Genomic DNA, 18,372 nt, shown 5'->3' with positions numbered 1-18,372 from the left:
TGCACCCGTCATGTGCCGTTGTGTGCTCCCATGGTAGGAGGATCGGGTAACAATTGCTTGTTGCGTCACTTTCTGTTCCCCTATCCATCTTCTGCTGGTCTACTGCTCTGCTCTACTTACCCGGGGCTTCCTCCAGCCCCTTGCAGCTGACATGTCCCTCCCACAAGCTCATCCGCCGGTCGGGGTCCCCACCAGTGCAGAGGCTGACCTGCTCTAGTGCGCCTATGAGAGCGCCGCTGTCAGTCAAGTCCACGTCAGGGGTGTACTGCTCAGGACATGTCAGCTGCAAGGGGCTGGAGGGAGCTGGGTAAGTAGGACTGGGGGGCGGGTTTGCCTGATGAATCCTTTAACTGCCTAAAGACCACCTCACGCCAATTGGCGTGAACGCGGCGGCTCCCCCATGACCGCGTAATGCCAATTGGCGTTAAGTCCTGGGGGCGGAGTTTGCAGGTGATCCCCGCTTGAATGACGGAACTCCATCAGTCTGCCGCTAACAGACTATCTATTTACATTGTACAGTGCTGCGATCTACAGCAGCGCTGTACTGGGAACAGCCATGACGCTCGGCTGTCCCCTGGATAGGTTTAGAAAGCGATCGGCTCTCATACACTGAAGTCTATGAGTGCCGATCGATGTGATTGGTTGCTGGGGGGGGGAGGGGGATATAAAAATAAATGTATGAATTTAATCAAAATTACATTAATAAAAAAACAAAACAAAGCAGCGATCAGAGCCCACCAACAGATACTCTGTTGGTGGGCAGAAAAGGGGGCGGTGTTCTCCCCAGGCTCTTTTAGCCGGGTGCTCCACCCGGCTAGATTTGGTGACCACCCGGCTGTCATCGGCTCACCTTCTCACCTCCTCCTATGCTGTAAGCAGAGTTGCCCTGCATTTTCATCTCGCCCCACCCGGCTGCTATTTCATGCCACCCAGCTGGAAAAAAATTCTGGGGAGAACACTGGGGGGGGGGGGGGGGGGGGGTCATTAGTGTGCTTAGTTGGATGGCTCTGCAGCTAGCATTTAAAGCTGCAGAGCACTAAACTGTAAAAAATAGCCTGGTCACTAGGGGGGTGTAAGCCTGTGGTCCTCAAGTGGTTAAAGAGGAGCTGTTGTAAGAGTAACATAATTAATAAAATTGCTTATTTTTACAATATTCATTTATAGATGATTTAGTCAGTGTTTGCCCATTGTAAGATCTTTCTCCCTGATTTACATTCTCAAATGTATCACTAGTGGTGACATCTTTAGGTCTGCCAGGTGATCTGTACGGAATGTTCGTTACTGAGAGTTCTATGCACAGAGGGACATGCTGCTTATTTGGCAGTTGGAAAAAGCCGTTACTTCCCACAATGCAACAAGGTTTACAGACAGGAAACTATCAGGACCGTGGTCATGACATCACACTGTGGGAGGGGTTTCACCACAATATCAGCCACACAGACCCCCGTGATGATCTATTAGAGAAAATGTAAAGATTTCTCTTGTAAAAGGGGGTATCGGCTACTGATTGGGATGGAGTTCAATCTTTAGTTACAGTTCCTCTTTAAACTACTGACACGCAGGGGAGTTGCTACGATCCAAAGAGATCTGGGGCACTTATGGGCACTGCAGCCGGGAAGTGGGTGTGGCCATGCACCAGGATGTGGGTGTGGTCATGGGTGGAGCCAAATTGACATGATCTTAAAGGGAAGGTTCAGGGAGGGGATTAAAATAATATAAAAATAAATTTCCACTTACCTGGGGCTTCCTCCAGCCCGTGGCAGGCAGGAGGTGCCCTCGCCGCCGCTCCGCAGGCTCCCGGTGGTCTCCGGTGCCTGACCCGACCTGGCCAGGCCGGCTGCCAGGTCGGGCTCTTCTGCGCTCCATTTCCTGGGACTTCTGCGTCCCACGCCGGCGCGCTGACGTCATCGGACGTCCGCCGGGCTGTACTGCGCATGCGCAGAACTACTGCGCATGCGCAGTACAGCCCCGGCGGACGTCCGATGACGTCAGCGCGCCGGCGTGGGACGCAGAAGTCCCAGGAAATGGAGCGCAGAAGAGCCCGACCTGGCAGCCGGCCTGGCCAGGTCGGTTCGGGCACCGGAGACCACCGGGAGCCTGCGGAGTGGCGGCGAGGGCACCTCCTGCCTGCCACGGGCTGGAGGAAGCCCCAGGTAAGTGGAAATGTATTTTTATTTTTTTAATCCCCTCCCTGAACCTTCCCTTTAACAGTAAGTAGGCCTGCCTAGCAAAATGTTGAGTGAAGCTCCCTCTCCAGTAATAATAATTTTAAAAAATGCAGCATATCAGATAAATAGGCAGTTCCACCTAAACATAACTAGGCAGTTACCTGGTTTCTGTGCTGGCTGGTCTGACTTTTTGCTGGGCGGGCTGGCTGGCATGCTGCCAACCCCCCTACAGCAGGGGTCTCAAACTCGCGGGCCATTTGCGGCCCTCGATACAATATTTTGTGGCCCTCGCCGGCAAAAGCTTCCTTATAGTTCGCTTCAGTGCTCCCAAGTAATCCGCCGCATCCCCACTGCTAAACGAGGGCTGCAGAGCCCCCAAATCGCCCGGGGGGCAATCCGCTGGCATTTCCTGGAAGGGGCAGAGCTTTCAGCTTCAGCTCTGCCCCTCCTGACGTCAATCGCCGCACGGATCGCCGCCCCTCTCTGTGAAGATAGAGTGAGAGGGGCGGGCAGAGGCGGCGATGCGCCGCGATTGGGAAATTCCTTATGCGGCCCAGACTCATCCTGACTTTGCCTCCTGCGGCCCCCAGGTAAATTGAGTTTGAGACCCCTGCCCTACAGCATTCCCTGACCTTCTAGTGGGCCCCCTCCCATGCGCCTACCATTCTGGCGCCACAACTCCCAGCATGCCCCATAGAAGAACCACAGCTCCCTGTATGCCCCCATAAAGGCATCACACTGCCCAGCATGGCACCACAGCACCCAGCATATCACCGATTGATGCACCACAGCTCCCAGCATGCCCGCCATTGAGGCACCACAGCTGACTGCCTGGGGGACATCCGGGGCACCCCAGAATAGATCCAGGGCACGGGCCACTGATCTCTGGGGCTAGCAACGCCCCTGCTGACACAAATGTGTACTATTGATAGTTGGCTCACAGCCATCATCCCCTCACCCCACCCCATAGCACAGAACAGTCTTCTTGGTGGTCGCGGAGTGGCCTGTCTGTGTAGCATACCATAAATAGCATATCCTAGCGTACGCTGAAGTCATATTAATGTAATTATTTATCTTTCTTCTCTAAGCAAAGCGGCCACTAAGCCTTTTATCCCTACTCATTGCCTCCAAAACAAATCACCATACTCGGGCGGTGCTAATTTTGTTCCAGTTACACTGCTGTATCCTTGCATTGATTGTTTAGAATAGTATCACTTTTTTGTGCCATTCCTGTTGTGTCTTCAGTCAGTTTTATGTTCTATTGTCATCAATTCACACTGTGGGTGCTTTTTCAGTGTTTTACGTTCCAATTCTGATTGTCTGCGGATTGCAAATCGCTAGGTAATGGAAAACTAGTAGAGATTCGGATGCATTATATGAAAAACTTCAGCTGGCAGTTTTTTTTTTCTTTTCCTTGCACGCAATTCAAGGACATTGATTTCAATAGGCTGCGTTTCTGCTGGCAGGGGCAGTTCTGCGGAATGTTTGATGGCACAGGGGTCAGAGGTGGCACAGATAGGAACACTGGAGACACAGGGGTCAAAGGGGACACGGAGCACAAAAAAGGTACAGGGGGCATGGGTGGAACAGAGGAGGGCATAGTGGTAGCACAGAAGGAATGAGACACTGGGGGGGGGGGGGGCACAGAGGCAGAGGGGACAGTGGTGGCCCAGAGAGGAACACAGTTAAGGCACAGGTTGCACATAGGGGGACACTGCAGGAACTAATAGAAGATGTTAAATGGCTCAAAGAAAAGACATAGTGTAGGCACAGAGGGTTAGACATGGCACAGAGAACACTGCAAGCGATTGGGGGGGGGGGGGGGGGACACGGAGCGCAGAGAGGGTACAGGAAGCATGGGTGGAACAGAGGAGGGCATAGTGGTAGCACAGAAGGAGACACTGCTGGGGGGGGGGGCATGGAGGCACATGGGACAGTGGTGGACCAGAGAGGGACACAGGACACAGAGGTCAGAGGGGAGCACAGAGCACAGGGGGCATAGATGACACAGAGGAGGACATAGAGGCACAGAGGGTCAGGCATGGCACAGAGGAGAACACTGCAAGCGATGGGGGGTTAGTGCACAGAGGACAGTGGTGGCCCAGAGAGGAACACACTTAGGGCACAGGGGTCAGAGGGGGGCACAGGGGGCATAGATGATACAGAGGAGGACATAGTGCAGGCACAGAGGGTCAGACATGGCACAGAGAACACTACAAGCGATTGGGGAGGGGGGGGGGGGGAAGTGCACAGAGTACACAGGGGACAGCGGTGGCCCAGAGAGGAACACAGTTGAGGCACAGGGGTCAGAGGTGGCACAGAGTGGGACACTGCAGGCATGGGAGCCCTGGAGTGAGAGATGGCACAGAGGGCGGACGCAGGTGACAGGTGGCACAGACGGGTACGCTGTTAAAGCAGTGCAGGAGATTTGGGCGCAGCCGGCGCCACCATAGGCCATAATAGGAATTACGGCTATAGCAGCGCACAGGGAGTAATTTGGGCGCCGTCAAAAGACTGAGCTCAAATTACTTTTAAAACACTGTCATTCGTCCGCCAGCAATAGCTGGAAGCTAAATTACAGCATTCTCCACTATCCACGTAATAAACGCAGCATTGACTTGTGCAGGAGCAGGTTGAGCTGTATATCGGCTTTATCCTGCGCTCAAATCTCCTGGCAGCAGATTCATAGGCATGCGACACTGGAGGCTCAGGATGGCGCAGAGCAGGCTCAGGACATGGAGGTAGCACAGTGCTTTGACCACCTGTAGTTAGTTAATTCTACGCCATTTTAAGCAAATCTGAAGCGAAAATTAACTTCTGATATAACAATTGTATGAGTAGTAGGGATAATAAATGGAACATTAGTAGCAAAGATGAGTCTCATATTTTTTATTTTCAATTACATAGCTTTATTTATAACATTGCATCAGTTGCAGTTTAGCATTCGCACTCTGTATTTTAAGCTATTAAACACAGCAGAGATAACGACCTTTTGGACTTTCCTGCACTAAAACCTTATAACAAGCTTTCTCTCAGTTTCTTGGCTGTTTAAAGGGAAAACGAGATTAACTCACCTGGGGCTTCCCTCAGCCCCCAGCAGCCGATCGGTGCCCTCGCAGCCCTGCTCTGACGCTCCAGGACCCGCCGGCGAACACTTCCGGTTTGGCCGTCATCGGCCGACAGGCATGGGAACGCGAGTGATTCTCCGCGTTCCCAGCAATAATATCGCCCCCTATGCTGCTATTGCGGCCAGCTGGCCGCAATAGCAACATAGGGGGCGATATACAGGCTGGGAACGAGAAGAATCACTCGCGTTCCCATGCCTGCACCGATCGGCTGCTGGGGGCTGAGGGAAGCCCCAGGTGAGTAAATCACATTTTTTATCGTTGACTTAAGTTTCCCTTTAAGCTCCTCAGAAAACAGGACTGAGTTGTATCAAGTTGGTGGAATAGCTCAGAGAAGCTCTCTTGCATAGATAACGCAGGTTTTTTTTTTTTTTTTTTTTTTTTTTTTTTCCCCCACTCTTCCTGTACTAGAAAACAATATAAGACTATTTTCTTTGCTACTAATGTTCTGTTTCTTAAGTGTACTACACATACGATTCATTATCGCATAAGTTTATTTACGTTTTAGATTCCTTTTAATACCTTTAAAGCGGACCCAAACTAAACATTTTTTTTAATTCAAAATATTTAGTTGCAGCACTCTGACACATACAAAGATAAATAAACACTACTTCAAGCCTATGAGCATTTCAGTGCATGCTTTTCACCCTTCTCTTTTAATAACTAGGGTTATACAGGTGGCAGCCAATAGCAATTCCTCCATTGCCAGACACCACCTACTCCACCAGTTTGCCGGATTCTGTCCCGGCAATATGAAAGAAAGGGAGGGGTTCCTCCAATGTAAAATATTTTATATTTGTCATCATGCAGCCGAAAAAAGGCTGCTATTTATTATTATAATTTACAAAATAGATTTTATTTCTGAAATCTTGTATTTTTAATTTGGGTCCACTTTAATAATTATCCATGGACTCTCCACAAGCAGATTGAAGTAAATTGTGGAATGATGGATGGAGAAATGGCTGTCATATGGACATGTTGGCTTCAGCGCAGTCACACCTGTAACAAGCATGCAGCTAGTGGAGTGACGACACCATTCTGCATTCTTTATCTGGGTTAGAAGCACAGGATGAATACTACAGTCCCAGTGGTGAAGTGGATAGCACGTCCAAGGTTCAAATCTGGGCAAGTTGCATGGAGTTTGTATGTTCTCATGTGCGTGGGTTTCCTCCAGACACTCCGTTTTCTTCCTACATTCAAGAAACACACTGATAAATTACAAAGGTTGTATCAGAATTGGCTTTGCACCATGATAAGGACTATGATGGGGTTTAGATTGTGAGCTCCTCTGAGGACAGTCAGTGACATGACTATGTACTCTGTAAAGTGCTGCAGAAGATGTCAGTACATTATTATTTTTATTTTATGTATTTTTATATAGCACTGACATCTTCTGCAGCACTTTACAGAGTACATAGCCACGTCACTGACTGTCCTCAGAGAAGCTCACAATCTAATCCTACCATAGTCATAGTCTGATGTCCTACCATATTATTATTATGTATTTATATAGCACTGACATCTTCTGCAGCACATTACACAGTACATAGTCATGTCACTGACTGTCCTCAGAGAAGCTCACAGTCTTATCCTTGCCATAGTCCTAGTCTAATGTCCCTACCATATTATCTATATATATAATAGACTAAGTGCCTCAACCTTCAAACAAGAAGAAGAAGTACTTTGCATGAGAAAATTTATGCGTGCTCAAACACCAAGTTTAAGGCCTCTTTTCCACGGACTGTTGAGCTGTGTGCTCAGCAAGCAGTTACCAGGCAGCAGTGAGCAGATACCAGGCAGCAGCAAGCAGTTACCAGGCAGCAGCAAGCAGTTACCAGGCAGCAGTGAGCAGTTACCAGGCAGCAGCGAGCAGATACCAGGCAGCAGCGAGCAGATACCAGGCAGCAGCGAGCAGATACCAGGCAGCAGCGAGCAGTTACCAGGCAGCAGCGAGCAGTTACCAGGCAGCAGCGAGCAGTTACCAGGCAGCAGCGAGCAGTTACCAGGCAGCAGCGAGCAGTTACCAGGCAGCAGCGAGCAGTTACCAGGCAGCAGCGAGCAGTTACCAGGCAGCAGCGAGCAGTTACCAGGCAGCAGCGAGCAGTTACCAGGCAGCAGCGAGCAGTTACCAGGCAGCAGCGAGCAGTTACCAGGCAGCAGCGAGCAGTTACCAGGCAGCAGCGAGCAGTTACCAGGCAGCAGCGAGCAGTTACCAGGCAGCAGCGAGCAGTTACCAGGCAGCAGCGAGCAGTTACCAGGCAGCAGCGAGCAGTTACCAGGCAGCAGCGAGCAGTTACCAGGCAGCAGCGAGCAGTTACCAGGCAGCAGCGAGCAGTTACCAGGCAGCAGCGAGCAGTTACCAGGCAGCAGCGAGCAGTTACCAGGCAGCAGCGAGCAGTTACCAGGCAGCAGCGAGCAGTTACCAGGCAGCAGCGAGCAGTTACCAGGCAGCAGCGAGCAGTTACCAGGCAGCAGCGAGCAGTTACCAGGCAGCAGCGAGCAGTTACCAGGCAGCAGCGAGCAGTTACCAGGCAGCAGCGAGCAGTTACCAGGCAGCAGCGAGCAGTTACCAGGCAGCAGCGAGCAGTTACCAGGCAGCAGCGAGCAGTTACCAGGCAGCAGCGAGCAGTTACCAGGCAGCAGCGAGCAGTTACCAGGCAGCAGCGAGCAGTTACCAGGCAGCAGCGAGCAGTTACCAGGCAGCAGCGAGCAGTTACCAGGCAGCAGCGAGCAGTTACCAGGCAGCAGCGAGCAGTTACCAGGCAGCAGCGAGCAGTTACCAGGCAGCAGCGAGCAGTTACCAGGCAGCAGCGAGCAGTTACCAGGCAGCAGCGAGCAGTTACCAGGCAGCAGCGAGCAGTTACCAGGCAGCAGCGAGCAGTTACCAGGCAGCAGCGAGCAGTTGTGAGAGTTTGAGAGCCATTTCACTGCCTATTCACAGTCCAAAAGAGGCCTTACCCTAGCAAGTCTGACATTGCAAATCTGGCCTAATTGGCTATTCATGAGGCAATGCTCATGCAAATGCATGCACAAACCAATACCACAAAGCAGTCACCCTGCTACATTCTACATTAGCACTATCCGGCTTAGTGCACACCAGAGCGGTTCGGCAGCGTTTTGCGATCCACTTGCGGCTGCGGATACGCTTGGGTAATGTATTTCAATGGGCTGGTGCACACCAGAGCGGTTTGCGTTTTGCTGAAACGCATACTCCCGGGGTGAGGCATTTTTTGGATTGCGGAGGCGTTTCTGCCTCCAATGTAAAGTATATTAAAAACGCAAACCGCTCTGAAAAACGGCAGTTCAGAGCGGTTTTGCAGGCGTTTTTGTTACAGAAGCTGTTCAGTAACAGCTTTACTGTAACAATATATGAAATCTACTACACCAAAAACGCTTTACAAAACCGCAAAATGCTAGGTGAAATGCTACAGAGAAATAAGAAAAAGCGTTTCAAAATCTGCTAGCATTTTGCGGATCTGCTAGCAGTTTTTGGTGTGCTCCAGGCCTCCAGGAGCGCCATGGGGAGGATTCCCAATGCCCCCTTTTTATACAACTGGGAGGACCGCAGGGTCCCAGGCTCTCTCACTGCCTGGAAACCACAGCGGCACCCCGGAGGGGGAGGCTGGGTGGCGTGGACGAACCCCCCCCCCAAGCGTGGCCAGCGCCGGGGAGAGCCGCCCGCACCCACCTCCCAATATTAAAAACAGGCACTTACCTTAACGTCCATTGCGTTCTGCTACATGCGCATTAATTTGGGGGCACCACATGAGAAAGGAGAGAAGCATGGGTCACACCGAGCTTTAGAGCTCAGGGCTGGCTCACATACAGCACTCCAGAGGGGGGGGGGGGGGGGAAGGACAGGCGCACTCACTCCAGGGTTCACACCATCGGAGCAAGCCATCCACCACCTGCCTCCAAAGGATACAAACTGCACGAAATGCTTTCCATGAGAAAATGAATGCGCATGTAGCAGAACCCAATGGACGTTTAGGTAAGTGGCTGTTTTTAATATTAGGAGGTGGGTGCGGACGGCTCTTCCCAGCGCTGGCCACGCTTGGGGGGGGTGTTTCTGCGCCACCCAGCCTCCCACTCCGGGGTGCCGCTGTGGTTCCCAGGCAGCGAGAGAGCACTTTGCGGTATTGGTTTTTTGACCCTGCATAGTTTGGCATGCGAAAGCAAATGCATATTTGCATGAGAATTGCCTCATGAATAGCCAATTAGGCCAGATTTGGAAAGCCAGACTTGCTAGGGTTAAACTTGGTGTTTGAGCACGCATACATTTTCTCATGGAAAGCCTACTTCTTCTTGCTTCAAGGTTGAGGCACGTACTCTATTAGATAGATAGATGCGGCGTATGCTACGACGCAGGTTGGCTAGTTATTATGTATTTATATAGCCCTGACATCTTCTGCAGCACATTACAGAGTACATAGTCATGTCACTGACTGTCCTCAGAGAAGCTCACAGTCTAATCCCTGCCATAGTCCTAGTCTAATGTCCCTACCATATTAATATTTATTTATATTGCAGATACATTAGACTGAGTATGGTTGGATTAGATTGTGAGCTCCTCTGAGGACAGTCAGTGACATGACTATGTACTCTGTAATGCGCTGCAGAAGATGTCAGTGCTATATAAATACATAATAATAATAGGGTAGGACATTACACTATGACTATGGTAGGATTAGAGTGTGAGCTCCTCTGAGGACAGTCAGTGACATTGCTATGTACTCTGTAATGTGCTGCAGAAGATGTTAGTGCTATATAAATACATAATAATAATATGGTAGGACATTAGACTATGATTATGGTAGGATTAGATTGTGAGCTCCTCTGAGGACAGTCAGTGACATGACTATGTGCTCTGTAAAGTGCAGCAGAAGATGTCAGTGTTATATAAATACATAATAATAATATGGTAGGACATTAGACTATGACTATGGTAGGATTAGATTGTGAGCTCCTCTGTGAACAGTCAGAATTATGGAATGTGCTGCGATATAGATTGATGATTATAATAATAGGAAGGGAGCTGTAAAATGAACTCTAGCAATGGCAGCCCTCCTATTCCCCGCACTTTAGGATTTTAGTCTGGATCTGGCCTCAGCTGCTGCGGAGCTTCTTGGGCAGCAGTTGTGTGCCTAGCGTCTGTGGGATGAGCTGCAGCAGCTGGCGGACGCAGACTTGTGGGGAAGTGGTTTGAACAATGCAGAGGAGCTGGGCTGGGAGAGATCAGGGCTTCTCCCCGTCCTCCTCTGGCCCCTCCCAGGGAATGTGATAATCACACGCAGCCTCTGACAGCCAGAGAGGCAGGAGAGCTCAGCTCTGTTCACATCGTCTCTCTCTTCTCCGCAGAACCGCCCCAGCCATGGAGTCCTCCAGCCAGAGGAGAAACAACCGCGGCCACTCGTCCACGCCGCTCTCCCCAGCCCGCATCACCCGGCTGCAGGAGAAGGAGGACTTACAGGAGCTCAACGACCGCCTGGCCACCTACATCGACAAGGTGCGCTCGCTGGAGTCGGAGAACGCCGGTCTGCGACTGCGAATCACCGAATCCGAGGAGGTGGTGAACCGAGAGGTTTCCGGCATCAAGGGCGCCTACGAGACGGAGCTGGCCGATGCCCGCAAGACCCTGGACTCCGTGGCCAAGGAGAGGGCCCGTCTGCAGCTGGAGTTGGGCAAGATCCGGGAGGAACACAACGAGCTGAAAGCAAGGTAAGGACCCATGCCAGCTTTGGCGCTCACCATATGCCAATCCACGAGGCACCGGCACATCCCGTACATATTTCCCTGGCACCATTCACACTTTGTGTCTAGTATTCCACCGCAACCTTCATATCCTGAAATTGAAAGTATTTTTTACTAGAAATGCTACTTTCGGTTTCTGCAGGGAAAGCCCACGACCTTTTCATTCATTAAAAATTCCTTTCTCGGTTGACTAATAACACACCTCTCCTTCCTTTCACCCCGCCTGGCTAATTATACCAGGGGACGGTTAACCAGCCTGAGAAGATTTAGCACATTGGGGGTTTCACCAACTTTATTACTGAAACTTTAAAAATGAACTCCGCGGAATGTCCTCCACAGATATCTCCGCTGGGTCCGAGCTGCCAAATCTTACCGGCGAGTTCTCAGACGGACGTAGCATTTACTGCTTTATAGATCGACTGTCGGGCTTAATTTGTTGGTGCAAAACAGTCAGCAAAGCGGCTTTATAAATGGGGTTTTTTTTAACGACGAACGGCCGGCCAAGTTTGACGTCCCCCCTTTTAAAAATAGACCCTGATAAAATCTGGGGTGGAATGTTCTTTTCGGCATTGAGCAGCCATGTGAGCGCCTTCATTCTCTACGCAGTTGTCTAAAGATTTAAAGAACACTTTGGGAAACCTATCGTTCCAAAACGTTCTGGTCAAGTCGGGTCTTCTGTTTGTACGTTGCTTCGTTTTGAAGGAAAGTCTGCGATTTTGAACTTGCTTTTGGCTGAAGCCTGCAGACATTTCTGTAGACGGGGCTCGCCGCGACGCGTCGTTGTGATGAAGAAAAAAAAATGGTCGGGCAGCAGCTGAGGATAATTTTTGTTTCTCCACGCCTGCGCCACGTTTGTTTGCACTGAGTGACGCACGTCTCCTTTGCCGGGTGCCCAGTAAATATATCTTCTGAGCTTGAACTACAAGCCATTGCCAAGCTGGCACGGCATGCTGGGATCTGTAGTTCCATTCCGGCGCTGACTGGTACAGGCATCGCTGAACGAGTCACCACTAAAGCATGTTGCAGTGTGAATGTGTCATCACATGACCACCCTACCCTTGCCCCCCCCTCCCCTGCACACAGCTACAATTTTGGTACCCCCCTCGCCACCCTCCTCCCTGTCGTCTGTGTTGCACTTGGCATGCTGGGTACATTTTTTCCTGCTTATGTGAAGATCCTTATAACGCAGCTTCTCGTAAGTCAGTTATCCTGCGCCAGGCTGGTTTGTTGACCACCGAATCATTCACCGGACCATTACACCAAAATGCTGCCGCTACAGACGCGTACGGGCAGCTGTTTGTGTAGCAGCTGTCTTATGATTTATCTCCGGTCTGTGCCCGCCTGTCCTGGCACCAGAGCTGCCGAGAGGCAGCTTTTGCCAAGCCGGAGAGGAAATGGTGCCATCTTGTGTTATGCTCTGTCATTTCACCGCTCTGGCGTGTCTGGGCAGCCTGATGCCAACTCGGCGGGGCTGATAAGGGCACACCCAGCAGTATGTGTGACTGCGATAGGACCAGAAGGTCTCTCAAGGTGCTGTAGAAAAGCCAAGCTATTAAAAGCCCCATTAATAAATGTTATGTAAAGGAGTACAGCTAAACCCTGTTTGTAAAATGATTAGGTGACATCACTTCCTTCATTTAGAAAGCCTACGGCCCCCTGCTGTCTGGGGGGGGGAAGAGGTAAAAGGGTGGCGCTCCCTAACTACTAGATAAACGTGCAACATTTACATATCAGCTTCTGTCTGTCTGCACAACTCCTCTGCAGCAGAAGAATAACTTGCTTCTGCTCTGTATCCATTATGGACAGACACATAGTTTGTAAGGGTATCAGGGATTGGAACTTTGCTTAGTTTGTCTCCCATTAATAACTCTAGTAAAACCTTTTTTGTTTTAGTAAAGGTTGAATCACTTTTGGATTTTTAACGCTGTTTTTGTCTCTACTGGGGGTATACTTCCTCTGTCTTGGCCTCTTTCGGATCACCTGGGTGTCATACGGAACCTGTGTGGTCCCAAGGGCAGGAAATGGGGACAGCCGTAAAACAATTCTCCATGCGCACGCGCTGCTTTTTTCATGCATATTTATGCACTTCCTGTTAAGCAGGAAATGAAGAAAACTTTCTACTGGGGGTACAGACAGCCATAAAAGCTGAAGAGCTTTTAACCAATTTCTATGGTATACAAATCTATAAAATATTTTTTCCTTTCCTGGTGCTGTGGACCAGGTTTTGCAGATAACCTCTTTATGGGTATTCATTTTTTTTTCCGTCTGGGTTTTTATTTGCAATGATTTCCGTATATGGTCGTGCAGAGAGGTCAGCAGCTTTGGGCTGCTCCTTCCCAGCTCTGCTGAGCCTGTGCTTCTAATTTTCCTGAGCGTTCCACCACATTCCTGGCAAATCCTCCCATCCTGCCTTACCAGGCTCCCTGGCTACCCCGCAATTACCTAAATACGGAGTATGGGGGGGCCGGGAGCTCAGCTTAAACAAAGACACACGTGCTGTGTGCCCTGCAGGCGTCTCTGCGCGCTGTTTTGTCTGGATCCTGTTCACAAGCGGGGCTTAGTGGAGCATTTAGCCTGGCCACGGTTTGCAGCGAGCGGGAGTTTGTAGCGAACCTTTCATCTGCTATATTGTTTTTATAAGCAGTTGGCGTACCTAAGGACCACTAAATTGGTCATAGAACAAGTTCTGTCCCACAATTTTTTTTACCTGGACCTAAGGTGACACAGGCCACACCCCCCCCCCCCCCTCCCCCAGTTTTTTTACCTGGACCTAAGGTGACACAGGCCACACCTTGCCCCACCAGGATGGATCTTTGGATCGGCAGATAATTGTCTGATCTGCAGATGAATGTCCATTAAACAAGGTGTGTATGAGATCTGCAGATATCATAGACTATGAATGCATTTTGCAGGAACGGATCTTTTGCAGATACTGATCTGTTGCATGTGTACAGCATCTTTGTCTGCAGCAATTTGCAAAGATTTCTGTCTGATGGGGAGTTCAGCTCCATAGAATAGACTGTGTAGGTATGGCTCTCATACTACATGGAAGGAGGTAAAATTAGTCTGTGATCTTTCATTTTCCAAAGACTTTTATCTGATGTGTGTACCCACCTTTTAAAGGGGCTGGAGGAAGCCCCAGGTATGCATAAAACTTTTTTTTCTGGCTCATTTCAGGTTTACTTTAAAGGACGCGGGAACTCCAGTGAAAATAATTTAATGAAAAAAGTGCTTCATTTTTACTATAATTATGTATAAAAGATTTAGTCAGGGTTTTCCCATTGTAAAATCTTTCCTCTCGCTGATTTACATTCTGACATTTACCACATGGTGACATTTTTACTGCTGGCAGGTGATGTCAGTGGAAGAAGATGCTGCTTGCTTTTTTGGCAGTTGGATCCAGCTGTAAACAGATGATATTTCCCACAATGCAGTGAGGTTCACATACCGGAAACTGTCAGTCCTGACATCACACTGTGGGAGGGGATTTACCACAATATCAGCCATACAGTGCTCCCTGATGATCTGTTTGAGAAAAAGGTAAAGATTTCTGGTGGGAAAGGGGGTATCAGCTACTGATTGGGATGATCTTCAATTCCTGGTCACTGTTTCTCTTTAACAAATAAACCAGGACTGTCTACCATCGGTGAAAGTCCTGCAGACAGAAGCTCATCTGGCGAGCATCAGCTGCGCCATCCAATGCCCATCTACTCCCCCTGAGCGGTGATGAGCGCTGTAATAGACTTGCAGGCAAACATAGAATGAATGAGTGCAGATGGCCGCGCCGCATAAACTAATAGGAATCTTCATGTACTGCACAGCAGGTGCTTGTCAAGTGTTTGTGCAGCAATCACAGTACACTGTTATCAGCAAGTGAGCTTCAGTGATTGGACAACACCAAGGCAGCGCAGCACATCCGCTAGTGTCATCCTGGCTATAAAGAGACCCTGTCACAGTTAATGGTTAACCAAGCAAAGGCGGCTGCAGAGGTAATGGCTGGATGGGCAGGTGTGAGAGTCCTTCCTGGCATGATTCATACGTAAACAGGCTCATTCCAGTCGCCCAGTGTGACAGATTTATGTGGAAAAGGATTCACATGAAATGGGGCCCTAGCCAAGGTAGTAGATTTTGCCCACTGCCGATGGTCACCTGGCTTTTTGGTTAGCACCTACCGCCCCCTAGACTCTCTCTCCGTGCCCTAGGCAACTGCCTAGGCTTGCCTTGTAAATGATCTGGCTCTGAATGTATGCCATGGAGTTGGAGTGTTTAGCAGGAGCAGAGTGGAGCAGGGCAGCAGTACTGGGACAGGAAGTGGCTGGGAAGACATATGAAGGTGGAGTTGGAGTGAATAGTGGGAGCAGAGTAGAGCAGGGAAGCAGTACTGGGGCAGGAAGTGGCTGGGAATACCTATAAAGGTGGAGTTGGAGTTTTTAGCAGGAGCAGAGTGGAGCAGGGCAGCAGTACTGGGACAGGAAGTGGCTGGGAGGACATATGAAGGTGGAGTTGGGGTGATTAGCAGGAGCAGAGTGTAGCAGGGCAACAGTACTGGGGCAGGAAGTGGCTGGGAGGACATATGAAGGTGGAGTTGGAGTTTTTAGCAGGAGCAGAGTGGAGCAGGGCAGCAGTAGCAGAGCAAGGAGTGGTTGGGAATACCTATAAAGGTAGAGTTGGAGTTTTTAGCAGGAGCAGAGTGTAGCAGGGCAGCAGTACTGGGACAGGAAGTGGCTGGGAGGACATATGAAGGTGGAGTTGGGGTGATTAGCAGGAGCAGAGTGTAGCAGGGAAGCAGTACTGGGGCAGGAAGTGGCTGGGAATACCTATAAAGGTAGAGTTGGAGTTTTTAGCAGGAGCAGAGTGTAGCAGGGCAGCAGTACTGGGACAGGAAGTGGCTGGGAGGACATATGAAGGTGGAGTTGGAGTTTTTAGCAGGAGCAGAGTGTAGCAGGGCAGCAGTACTGGGGCAGGAAGTGGCTGGGAGGACATATGAAGGTGGAGTTGGGGTGATTAGCAGGAGCAGAGTGTAGCAGGGCAACAGTACTGGGGCAGGAAGTGGCTGGGAGGACATATGAAGGTGGAGTTGGAGTTTTTAGCAGGAGCAGAGTGTAGCAGGGCAGCAGTACTGGGGCAGGAAGTGGCTGGGAGGACCTATAAAGGTAGAGTTGGAGTTTTTAGCAGGAGCAGAGTGTAGCAGGGCAGCAGTACTGGGGCAGGAAGTGGCTGGGAGGACATATGAAGGTGGAGTTGGAGTTTTTAGCAGGAGCAGAGTGTAGCAGGGAAGCAGTAGCAGAGCAAGGAGTGTCTGGGAATACATATGAAGGTGGAGTTGGAGTGTTTAGCAGGAGCAGAGTGGAGCAGGGAAGCAGTAGCAGAGCAAGGAGTGGTTGGGAATACCTATGAAGGTGGAGTTGGAGTGTTTAGCAGGAGCAGAGTGGAGCAGGGAAGCAGTACTGGGACAGGAAGTGGCTGGGAGGACATATGAAGGTGGAGTTGGAGTGTTTAGCAGGAGCAGAGTGGAGCAGGGAAGCAGTAGCAGAGCAAGGAGTGTCTGGGAATACCTATGAAGGTGGAGTTGGAGTGTTTAGCAGGAGCAGAGTGGAGCAGGGAAGCAGTAGCAGAGCAAGGAGTGTCTGGGAATACCTATGAAGGTGGAGTTGGAGTGTTTAGCAGGAGCAGAGTGGAGCAGGGAAGCAGTAGCAGAGCAGGGAGTGGTTGGGAATACCTATAGAGGTAGAGTTGGAGTGTTTAGCAGGAGCAGAGTGGAGCAGAAGAGGAAATGACTGGGGTAGAGAAGTGAAATCGCTGTGTAGCCATCAGCATGTAAATAATAGAAAGTGCTTCAGTGCCCTGTCCAGTTTTACAAGGCAGACTGGCAGGGCAATGTAATTGCTTCATCAGGAAAGAGCAGATTTTGAAAAAATAACTTTCACAATCTCTCGTCTTCACGGTTGCACGTTAAGAGCATTATTAAAGAACATAGGGATGCTGCTTTAGAAGTCTGGGAGGGTCACTTAAAGCGAAGATGAATCAGAATGGAATGGAGTGTAACGTCATTGTCATTGATCTAGAATGAGGCAATGATGAGCTCTGCCTGTCTGAGCAGCATTACTACAAGATTCACTGAGAGACTGTCCGTCAGTGAGCGGTTACTAGGAAACACTGCGTGTTATGCAACATGCGACAGCTCCTGTTTGTGGGCCCGATGTGTCAGTAATGCAATGTGCCGGTCCCTGGCCCTTCAGTAGGGGGCGGGGCTAAAACCTGGGGACACTATCAGTCAGTGAGCGGTTACTAGGGAAACATTGCATGTTATGCAACATGTGACCATTCCTGTTTGTGGGCCTGATGTGTCAGTAATGCAATGTGCCGGTCCCTGACCCTTCAGCAGAGGGCGGGGCTAAAACCTGGCGACAGTATCAGTCGGTGAGTGGTTACTAGGAAACACTGCGTGTTATGGAATATGTGACAGCTCCTGTTTGTGGGCCTGATGTGTCAGTAATGCAGTGTGCCGGTCCCTGGCCCTTCAGCAGAGGGCGGGGCTAAAACATGGCGACACTATCAGTCAGTGAGCAGTTACTAGGGAAACACTGCATGTTATGCCACATGTGACAGCTCCTGTTTGTGGGCCCGATGTGTCAGTAATGCAGTGTGCTGGTCCCTGTTCCTTCAGCAGGGGGCGGGGCTATAACCTGGAGACACTATCAGTCAGTGAGCAGTTACTAGGGAAACACTGCATGTTATGCCACATGTGACAGCTCCTGTTTGTGGGCCCGATGTGTCAGTAATGCAGTGTGCTGGTCCCTGTTCCTTCAGCAGGGGGCGGGGCTATAACCTGGAGACACTATCAGTCAGTGAGCAGTTACTAGGGAAACACTGCACTGTGCTTTTTCAGGCTCTGATACAGAATATCACAGCAGTCACTAAGGTGATAAGCCGTTATCAGGTCCCATTCACACTAGGGCGATTAGTGGGCGTTTACCGCCAATTGCCGGTGATCGCTAGCGTTTTCAAAAGCGCTAGTGTAATTAAAAGTATACGGCAGCGATCTCACTGCCGTGATTGCCATCGATTTGCGATAAATGCAAAAGCGGTGCATGCAGCGTCGTTTTTTGCGACTTTAGAGCGATTGCAATTGCAATGTTAAAAAAAGCAAATCGCAATCGCTCAAAAATTGTGAAAATTTCCAAAAAAAGATATGCGTTAATTGCAAAAAAATCCCCATCGCAAAACTATTGATTTTGCTACCGTTTTGCGATCACCAGTATGAAAGGGACCTTAGTACCAGCAGGAGAATGTTAAGCAGTACATCAGAGCCCATCAATGGGTGGTCT

General features: G+C 50.0%; 1 protein-coding gene across 1 annotated transcript in view; it reads left to right on the top strand.

Annotated features, from left to right (window-relative positions):
- The first annotated feature begins 10,598 nt into the window (after positions 1-10,598).
- The window catches only part of LMNA (lamin A/C), an 80,196-nt gene continuing 72,422 nt past the window's right edge, over positions 10,599-18,372 (top strand). Inside the window, exon 1 of the mRNA XM_068252294.1 lies at positions 10,599-11,011. Coding sequence (XP_068108395.1) covers positions 10,665-11,011 — 347 coding nt within the window. The 5' untranslated portion in view covers positions 10,599-10,664. The remainder of the gene's footprint in view (positions 11,012-18,372) is intronic.

This window comes from Hyperolius riggenbachi, chromosome 9 (genome assembly GCF_040937935.1).
Source record: "Hyperolius riggenbachi isolate aHypRig1 chromosome 9, aHypRig1.pri, whole genome shotgun sequence".
Taxonomy (NCBI): Eukaryota; Metazoa; Chordata; class Amphibia; order Anura; family Hyperoliidae; genus Hyperolius; species Hyperolius riggenbachi.
This window is presented reverse-complemented; position numbering and strand designations above follow the sequence as displayed.